Source organism: Oncorhynchus gorbuscha, linkage group LG23 (assembly GCF_021184085.1).
Source record: "Oncorhynchus gorbuscha isolate QuinsamMale2020 ecotype Even-year linkage group LG23, OgorEven_v1.0, whole genome shotgun sequence".
Taxonomy (NCBI): domain Eukaryota; kingdom Metazoa; phylum Chordata; class Actinopteri; order Salmoniformes; family Salmonidae; genus Oncorhynchus; species Oncorhynchus gorbuscha.
In genome coordinates this window covers 34,383,089-34,393,236 of record NC_060195.1, presented here as the reverse complement: position 1 = coordinate 34,393,236, position 10,148 = coordinate 34,383,089, and the positions used below count along the sequence as shown (strand labels likewise).

At 41.9% G+C, this 10,148-nt stretch overlaps 1 protein-coding gene across 2 annotated transcripts in view; it reads right to left on the bottom strand.

Annotated features, from left to right (window-relative positions):
- Positions 1-1,738: 1,738 nt before the first annotated feature.
- LOC124011124 (arrestin-C-like) overlaps positions 1,739-10,148 on the bottom strand; it is an 8,712-nt gene continuing 302 nt past the window's right edge. Inside the window, exons 2-16 of one of the 2 annotated variants that reach the window (XM_046324183.1) lie at positions 9,087-9,120; positions 7,863-7,893; positions 7,572-7,632; positions 7,268-7,312; positions 6,959-7,152; positions 6,222-6,281; positions 6,027-6,103; positions 5,784-5,919; positions 5,554-5,638; positions 5,249-5,321; positions 4,958-5,095; positions 3,824-3,931; positions 3,331-3,384; positions 3,136-3,165; positions 1,739-2,403 (exon numbers count right to left, since the gene is read on the bottom strand). In XM_046324183.1, the coding sequence (XP_046180139.1) occupies positions 3,153-3,165; positions 3,331-3,384; positions 3,824-3,931; positions 4,958-5,095; positions 5,249-5,321; positions 5,554-5,638; positions 5,784-5,919; positions 6,027-6,103; positions 6,222-6,281; positions 6,959-7,152; positions 7,268-7,312; positions 7,572-7,632; positions 7,863-7,893; positions 9,087-9,094 (1,083 nt within the window). In that variant the 5' untranslated portion in view covers positions 9,095-9,120 and the 3' untranslated portion in view covers positions 1,739-2,403; positions 3,136-3,152. The remainder of the gene's footprint in view (positions 2,404-3,135; positions 3,166-3,330; positions 3,385-3,823; positions 3,932-4,957; positions 5,096-5,248; positions 5,322-5,553; positions 5,639-5,783; positions 5,920-6,026; positions 6,104-6,221; positions 6,282-6,958; positions 7,153-7,267; positions 7,313-7,571; positions 7,633-7,862; positions 7,894-9,086; positions 9,121-10,148) is intronic. The other variant, XM_046324182.1, reaches the window with a different exon arrangement.

Genomic DNA, 10,148 nt, shown 5'->3' with positions numbered 1-10,148 from the left:
GTCTTGTTGTATGTGTCAAACTGCTTCGCTTTATCTTGGCCAGGTCGCAGTTGCCAATGAGAACTTGTTCTCAACTAGCCTACCTGGTTAAAAAATAACAAAATATATAACAAAATATAAAAATTAAATTAAAATTGGACCAACAAAACAAATAGCCGTGGGGATTCCCCCAAGGGCATAAGGCGAGTGTAAGTGGAGGAGTGTGTGTCTTTTATGAGTTCAAAATGCAGCCCAATGGACAAGTCTTCTTATTTGATAAGGTTTAACGGCGGTTGGCATCTGATAAACTTTGCATTACCGCCACCTACTAGACTGGAGTATAACTACCTTGTACTGTGCTTAAAAAAATATATTTATGAAAATCAACAAATCCCCTATCATCTAACCCTACAGTCACAAAAGGTATTTAACTTGTTGGCCTATCCCTCAGTATTGGTACAGATCTATTACTCACACCACTCCTCTCAGGATCCCTCCCCTAGACCAATCTTCCTCTACATCCTTCAATGCCTCAGCATACGACAACTTCTGCACTACTCTAACCCTGGAAACCTCAACCTGCCTCTCTCACACGGGACATTTCTGAACCCCAGCCCCATTGGGCACCCTTACAATTACCACATACCACTACTTTCCCCCATGCTACACATTCCTTTGTCTCCTGCCCTTCTGCACATTTCTCACAACTAGGAACCTCCCTCCTACACACTGCTGCCACATGCCCATAAGCTTGACACCTGTAACAACGTAATGTTTTCGGCACAAATGCTTGTATGGGATTACTTCTATATCCTAACATCTCTTTGTCAAGCAAAGACTCAACATCAAAACTTAAAAGGACAGACAATGACTAATTTGTTTCACCACTCGTGCCACCCTGTCTGCGTCTCACCAAACAACGAGCATCACAAACACTGGGTACATTCACCGCTACCCCAGTAATCACTCCTTTCAATGGCACCCTTTTCTTGAGAGCAGAACAATTCACATCTCTTGTCCCCGTTCGTTTAACACGGAGCGCCTGCTACCTATGACCAGCAGAAACACAAACAGTTATCACAAGAGCACTTTTGGTTACTTTTACTGATTCCACAGCACCCAACTCTTGTTTTCACCCACCCTGAAACCATAAATGGATCAGCCAAAAGGCAGGGCTCCACTTTTTCCAAAAATGTCATTTCTACCGTCACAGACTCCTCTTTATCCTGACCCTCGGTGCAAGCAACAATGAACAAATGATGGTGCTACAATTTGCTTTGTTGCAACTTATATCTTATGTTGTAAAATGTAATACATAGCTAATGGTTTAAATGTTCTGAATTATTCGACTATGGGCTCATGTGACTGCATTAGTCCTAGTCCATGTGTGACACGCTAGGAACCATAGTTTTGGTCCACGTTTCCCAGGGGCCCTAATTAGTGTGAAAGATATAAAATCACTGCGTTCCAGTTTGTACTTGTGCTTGTCATTTGTTTCAGACCCATTTGAAACCCCATGCTGTCTTGATAATTGTTTGGGGGGGTGTGATTGATTGTGTTCAGACATTGTTTGTTTGAGGTTGACAAAATGCAAGAGTTTATTGCATTGAAAGACATGCAATTGGCCCGACATCCTTTGTTGGTTGCAGATTGTCATGTGTTTGATGGCTGTGGGGAATTGCTTATCGTAATCAGAGGAAAGAAGCGGTGAAGTAACAGAAGACAGTGAGGAGATACACTAAAGATTTGACACAGGAAGTAGGAGGTGAACATCTTTTTATTTTTTTGCTGTTGAATAAGACATGATCCTGTGTAGCTCAGCTCGTAGAGCATGGTACTTGCTATGCCAGGGTTGAGGGTTTGATTCCCATGAGGGACCAACATGAAAATGGATGCACTCACTAAGTTGCTCTGGATAGGTGCATTTGCTAAATGACTGAAATGTAGAGTGCCACAATCAGGGTTCCCCCACAGTCTGCTCCCCACCTGTTCATATAACTTTCAGATGCTGGTACAGTTCCTTTTGAGATACCATCATGTGTGCAAAAAAATAAATAGCTGTTATAGCTCTTTATTGTAGAGTTCACTTTAAAAAGCAAATCAATTTAAATTATTGAAATGTCTTTTGAACCTATAGTGGCTAGTAATTAATTGTGTTTCGTTCAAGGGGACTCGGAGCCCTCATCTATCTGCTATATGATGCCATCCCAGTGTGCCCTCATCAGTAGGTGTAATGTTAATGAAGGGTCTAAGCAAGAGAGAAAGCAATATTGTTGTTGTGATCCTCTTGGGTCTCTGCTATATGTTATTGGTGCTTAGTTTCTTTGGTGTCAGTTGTCCTTTCAGCGAGTCTGTTGCTGTTGCTCTTACTGATCGTCCTTCTGCATCTTCTGTTGGAAAATCTACTCAAATTTGATATCCGTTCTAGAGGGGGAACAAAGGACAAACACAACATCACATCAGCTATCTGAGAAGGAATTGCTTGAATACGTGGTTGTTCTGTTCAATAGTTTCTCTCTTTTTGAGTCCACTATCAAACCATGATATCTTGTGCATTGTACTACAGCAGTCATAGCCGTGGGAAGTAGGGGTGTTGAGGGTGCTGCAGCACCTCCTCCCGAGTGGCGCAGTGTTCTAAGGCACTGAATCTCAGTGCTAGAGGCGACACTACAGAACATGGTTCGATCCTGGACTGTATCACAACTGGCCGTGACAGGGAGTCCAATAGGGTGGTGCGCAATTAGCCGGGGTTGTCTGTCATTGTAAAATAAGAATTTGTTCTTAACTGACTTGCCTGCTTAAATAAAAAATAAAATATTTATTAACTATTATTACCCAATCCAAAACATCTTCCCGCGGCCATGACAGTGGTATCTCTATATCATCCTAATTGGCATATGTATCCAAGTGTATGATCGTTCAGTAGCACAATACACAAGCATATCAAGAGGATACATTGTGTTGACATTGTGCACTTCTGTAAGAGCTATTTCTATACCTTGACAGTATATCCAATGAGCAACGATGGAAAATGTTTCTTTAACTGCAACTATTTCAACCCTTTCCCCACTATTACCAAATAATCATGTTTTTGTATCCCTTGAAAGAAGTGAATATCGGGCCGAAAACATGTCGTGACATTGAGAGTGACCTCACCTGCACCTCAGAGACATTTATTCCACTGGGCTGCGGTTCATAAATGCACAAACACACATAAGATCAACATTCTTATGGAAACAATTAGAAACTATAGACTCAATGGAAAACCGAAATTGTCACGCATGCCAGAATATCATCACGTATGAATCCCCCATTTCACACTGATAAACCAGGTGGTAGAGTCATACTTACACATCTGCAGGTTTGGGAGACATCAATACCAAAGGTAATTCTACTCCGACATCACTGTGGCGAAACAGAATGTACATTATCAGTGGGCAACATAATCATGTTTCTCCAACAAAACCATGCTGACATTCATGTACACCGAGTGACAAAACATTACGAACACCTGCTCTTTCCATGACATAGACTGACCAGGTGAAAATGATCATCTCTTATTGATGACACTTGTTAAATCCACTTCAATCAATGTAGATGAAGGGGAAGAGACAGGTTAACGAAGGATTTTTAAGCCTTGAGATATGATTGAGAAATGTGTATGTGTGCCATTCAGAGGGTGAATCAAGTGCCTTTGAACAGGGTATGGTAGTAGGTGCCAGGCACGCCGGCTTGTGTAAAGTACTGCAACGCTGCTGTGTTTTTCACGCTCAACAGTTTCCCATGGGTACTCTGTTTGTCATGTAATAAAGTGCACATGTCATATATCAACTCCTGTTCTTACCTGGCTGTTAGGCCTCCCAAGAGGCCTCCGCTGGAGACCAAGAGGTTCACCTTGATTTTGTAAGTAACTAAGATTCCCTGCATTCCTTTATCCATGCCAGGACGAATGCTAGGAGAGGGGAGGACAGAACAGGGATGGGTTACCTCAGGCTTTTTGACAATAGATGATGATGCAGAAAAGTTTATTTTATTTTATATTTATATGTAATTTAGCAGACGCTTTTATCCAAAGCGACTTACAGTCATGTGTGCATACATTCTACGTATGGGTGGTCCCGGGGATCCAACCCACTACCCTGGCGTTACAAGCGCCATGCTCTACCAACTGAGCTACAGAATCTACATCATCTACAGAAGGAGAGCGGGGTGTGGTGGAGATACACCACCGTTCAAAAGTTTGGGGTCACTTAGAAATGTCCTTGTTTTTGAAAGAAAATTATTTTTTTGTCCAATAAAATAACATCAACTTGATCAGACATACAGTGTAGACATTGTTAATGTTGTAAATGACTATTGTAGCTGGAAACAGCTGTTTTTTAAAATGGAATATCTACATAGGCGTACTGAGGCCCATTATCAGTAACCATCACTCTTGTGCCACGTTGTGTTAGCTAATCCAAGTTTATAATTTTAAAAGGCTAATTGATCATTAGTAAACACTTTAGCAATTATGTTAGCACATCTGAAAACTGTTGTTCTGATTAAATAAGCAATAAAACTGGCCTTCTTTAGTTGAGTATCTGGAGCATCAGCATTTGTGTGTTCGATTACAGGCTCAAAATGACCAGAAACAAAGAACCTTCTTCTGAAACTCGTCAGTCTATACTTGTTCTGAGAAATGAAGGCTATTCCATGCGAGAAATTGCCAAGAAACTGAATATCTCGTACAACGCTGTGTACTATTCCCTTCACAGAACAGAGCAAACTGGCTAACCAGAATAGAAAGAGGGGTGAGAGGCCCCGGTGCACAACTGAGCAAGAGGACAAGTACATTAGAGTGTATAGTTTGAGAAACAGATGCCTCACAAGTACCCGCAAAACACCAGTTGAGCTTTTCTTTCAAAAACAAAGACATTTCTAAGTGACCCCAAACTTTTGAACAGTAGTGTATGTCTTGGGTAACTCACTGACTCACAGTGTGGTAGAAGCCAGGTTGGTATCTTCATCCTTTAGTCTGCCGTCCACGGCCAGACCACGCTTCTCTTTGTTGTTGGACAGAAGAGGGATCACCGTGAACGTCTTCTCCAGGGTGGATTCTCCTTTTACTTCCTCCCTGCGCAGGACGACCACACAAACAGGACATTGGGATTCACCAACAGTGAGAATCAAAATACACTTTATCGTTTGACTCAGTATTGGGTTATAGACACATGGTTTAGTAATTCTACATTACAGTAGAAATGGAATGAATGTGTTCTTGACTTACGCAAATTCCTCATTCAGAACAGTCTTGGTATATTTGTCTGCTTGGTAAAGCAGCACCTCTGTTGTCTGGTCAACTGGTCAGAAAGATGTGTGTTGGTCAGAAACAAGAGTTGAAACACGCAATCATGACAGAGAATAATATATATATTTGCAGACATTTTTCTCCAAATCGACTTACAGTCATCTGTGCATACATTTTACGTATGGGTTGCCCCGTGAATCAAACCCGCAATCCTGGTGTTTGCGAGCGCCATGCTCTACCAACGAAGCCAATCAGAACAGAAAACCACTTTTACGTTGACTCACTTGTTATTTTTATTTTCTTCACCACTTTTGCGGTTTCATTGTTGATTTTGACTTTTACAGGGATTGGGTCTCCATGGAAGTAGAGCTGAAAGTCACCAAAGGAAAGCAAACATGTTCAAATAAACAGGTATCATACAGAATGATCCATCATCAGAAAACCAGCACAGTAATCAATGTTCTCCTAGGCTGACAGGATACAAGTCTAATCAATGGAAGGGCTACAGGCCTACCTCCTTCTCTATAGAGGCCTCCAGGTGGACTAGCTTGTCAGACATCATGAAGTTCTTGCTGATGTCAGCCTGGGGTCCAGCAGGTATTGTTCCTGGGGCAAACTGGATCTTACGAATGATCAGACGGCAAGTGTCCCTGACAGGAGAGAGGAAGAGAGGGAGAGAACCATCAGAACACACAATAATCTGATTACTGGCAACAGCGAATGGTATGCACAGTAGTGGAATTCCACTGATACGCACTTCTTGTTAATTTTCTCATCAGGGTCGTCTGCCTCATTGGCGATGTAGGCTTTCACCTCATAGTCGACACCACAAGCCTGCAGAGGTAGGACACAAAGGAGTGATTTGTCTTTGATGAAATGATCAAATCGAGAGAGTGAAAAAGAAGAAATAGAGAGAAGATTAGAGAGAGAGAGCGAGAGGAGAAAAACGTACCTTGCCGACATCCTCTGGTGCAGGCTGAAGGCCGACTGAGCATGGTAGGTTGGTATCAATCTGAAACGGACAGGAAGTAAGAAGTGATCAGGTGTGGATAGATACAAACCACTAGGATGTCCATTTCCTTCAAAGGTCCAATGTAGCCATTTTTATCTCAATATCATATCTGGGTAACAATTTAGTACATTACTGTGATTGGTTTTAAAATGGTATTAGCAAATAGCAATTTCTCAAGCAAGAATCTTGCTAATCTTGTCTGGGAGTGGTCTGGGTAGGGAGGGGAAAACTGAAAACTATCTGTTATTGGCAAAGAGGTATGGAACTGTCTTTGTTATTGGTCTATGAACTAATTTACTAAATTTATTTAATTTACTGCTGATGTCACCAGGCAGGCCAAAACTCCCTCTCACCAAAACATGCTGAAATTTCAGGCAGTCTTACACTGAAAGGGCATTATCATAATTTTACCAATTTCACAGTATTATTCCAACTTCACAGTGTATATATAAAATCTATATAAAACACAGGAAAATCAAGTTTTGGATTGCACTGGGCCTTTAATGGGAATGTCCATTGTGACAGAAGTCTTTGATGTGGTTTGCAACATCAGCTAAGAGTGCGGACCGAGATTACACGTTGTGTGGCTGAACAGTGAGCTATGCACAGACATAGTATCTTTTTTATGTGATGCCGTGTGAAGGATGAGACAAAAGGAAACACACAGTGAAACTCACATTGAAAGTGAAGGCATGGCCTTGGTCCTCACATTTCTTCAGGAGGGCCTCCTGCATGGGGGTGTTGGCTGGTTTGGTGCCAACAACAGGGTAAATCTGCTGCCTCTGTATCCAGATGTCTTTTCTGTAGTTCATCCCGATCAGGTCCAGGTCGTCACTACCATAACGGAAGGAGCATGCTAGATACACCCATACTGCAACGAGATTAGAGATAGATCTTTGATATCAAGACGGAACCTCGATGGGCTGAATTTGACTTCATGCATCTTTCCTGGTTCAATAGATACAGTGAAATCAACTAAATGTTACCTTTCCTGCCTTCAAGTTCAGCGGGGTCAACCTTGATCACACCATCTGCAAGAGAAGATATATGTATGAAAAACACAAAAAACAAAAACACACACACACACACACACACACACACACACACACACACACACACACACACACGCACACGCACACGCACACGCACACGCACACGCACACGCACACGCACACACACACACACACACACACACACACACACACACACACACACACACACACACACACACACACACTAGTCTTAGATTAGTGAAGTGCAAAGATATTCAGAGATAACTTTATAACACACCGACGATATCAACATTCTCCACATGGTCCACGAAGTCTCTCTTCCCCAGGTAGAGAGCAATCTGGGAAAAGGAGAAAGGGATCGAGAGACGTTACTTCCTGTCTGTAATCAACACCATATAGATAGGCCTAATCTCAGTTATCTTGATGGAGCCTGAGGAATCGCAATGCCGTTTGTAAGTTGGCTCGGTTAGAGGAAGCCTATGGATTCCTGCTCTGGTATGCGATAAGTGCATCAGAGCAGGCCTCGACCAGTGTGTCTCACAGCTATGATGTCAGAGGGGGTCCTTACCGATCCGTTGCCGCTGGTCTTCTTGTAGATCCTACAGAGAGAGGGTGATATGAAGTTTAGACACTAGATTGGATTCAACAAATCTGTATCATGCAATATAACTATTAATTGTGTCCTCCATTCATTGTAGGACACATGTTGTCTTAACCTAAACCCTGTCATCATTAGAATCTTCCATAGCCTGGTCCCACATGCCCTCCGTCTAATTCCACTTAGTGGTATTAGTTAGTTATCGTCCCTAGTGGCAGTGGGTCTTTACAATCTTAAAACTCACTGCACTTTTTGTGATTGCTATCCTTACAGAGCCATCCCAGTACGTTGCTTAGTGACCTACCCTTACTGGCCTGCTGTCAGTTCCAGTTGAATTAAAAGATGAGGCCTCTACTCCCCCTCCCTCCACCCCCCCCACCCCCCACTGAGGCTCTGGATCGATTAGTACCCAGGGTGGCATGAGAGCCACTGGCATGACTGGTACAGCCAGCTATCTTCACGTAACAATGAGGCAACCACAGGTCTGTCTGAAGGGGAACCTGACCTGTGCTTTGATCTGGTCACAACAGAGACACTGCTGAGGGTGACTCCACAATGACTTGCATAGCATAAACATTTTCTCACAAATGTTTTTTTCATATGGTATCTCATAACATAATCCTATCAGTCCAATATTCCTAATATCCTTCTTACCTCGCCTAATCCCTTATATCAGTTTATCAATCAGTATAGCACGCATCGCTATTTGCCTATTTGCTCACATCTTTGCTCGTGTTTGCTGTTAATTCTCAACTGCTCTATTCCGGATCTAATCCAGAGATGATCCGTCAGGTTCTTTCTGGATCCTCTTAACCTTAGAAGTGTCACACATCCTTACATGACACAGGCAATGTGCTAAAGGTAGCAAAGTAATTACATTGACATTTTCGTCATTTGGCAGACTCTCTTATCCAGAGCGACTTACAGGAGCAATTAGGGTTAAGTGCCTTGCTCAAGGGCACATTGACCGATTTTTCACCTAGTCAGCTCTGTGATTCAAACCAGTGACGTTTGGGTTACTCGCTCTTAACCGCTTGGCTACCTGCTGCCCTAATAGATATTCATAATCTAGCGTCTCTCTGTTCTGTGCCACAGTCTATGGTTTAGTATGTTCTGAAAATAAACTCTACCTCTATATATCTGTAGAAATGAGTCGTTTTTGGTATGTGATTGGTGAATTTAAAAGATACTCACTTTGCCATGTCTGTGATTAATTGGATGAGGTTGTCTGTAGAGGTAGAAAATACAGTTTAATGACATGTATTAGGATACAATAACAAGTAACACTCTTCCAAACGAAATAAGAGTCCTCCCTGGTTGCAAATTAGTTATATGGTGGAAGCTGGACAATTTCAGCAGAAATAAACAAATTAGTATTTGATTTGATTAGTCTAAACCAGTGTAACTAATCAGTGGGAGATAAACATGATGCATTGGTCCCTTAATCTGATTAGCTACGCTGGTAATTAGACAGATCAAATCAAAGACAAATTACCCCCTGGGCAAAAACTGCTTGAATCAACGTTGTTCCCACATCATTTCAACATAAAACATTTTTGGGGATGATCTTAAATCAACGTGGAAAACTGGTCGGATTTACAACAAATAGAAATCTTTTTTTCACCCAACTTTTAACCCAAATCCAATGGCACGTTGACATTTGTTGTTGATTTCACATTGAATTCACGTTTAGTTGACAACTCAACCAAATGTAAATCAAAAATAGACCTTGAATTGACGTCTGTGTACAATGAGTAGTTTGTTCCTACTCTTATTTGCAACCAGATTTAGCTAATGCCTAAATGAAATTGGCTACTGCAATGTAAATATGCTTAAAATGAGCTCTGTCCGAGATAACTCTCTGCACTGTCTATTTCTGACCGAGGCTGCCATTGTCAATACAGGTGACATATTCTTAATATTTCAAAACGGACACATCACATGTCCTGTACATTCAAAGAAGTTGGTCAAATCCACCATGTTCTACAACAGTTTTTTGATCATACTCTGTGCCTAGTATCAGTTTTAAAGACCCTTGACAAATTATATCTGCAATGAAAGGTTAAGACAAATGTTCCTTCCCATTCCATGACAACAAAGCAAGGTGGGCAAGTCCAGCCCTGGGCAGCCTCAGTGAGTGTAGGTCGTTGTTCCAGTGCATCCCTAACCTGAGCAGGGCTGGAAGACAAGCTTGCTCACACTGTTACCCATTTTCAATCCTTGCAGTAAAGGCTACATGGCTCGTCCATCCATCTC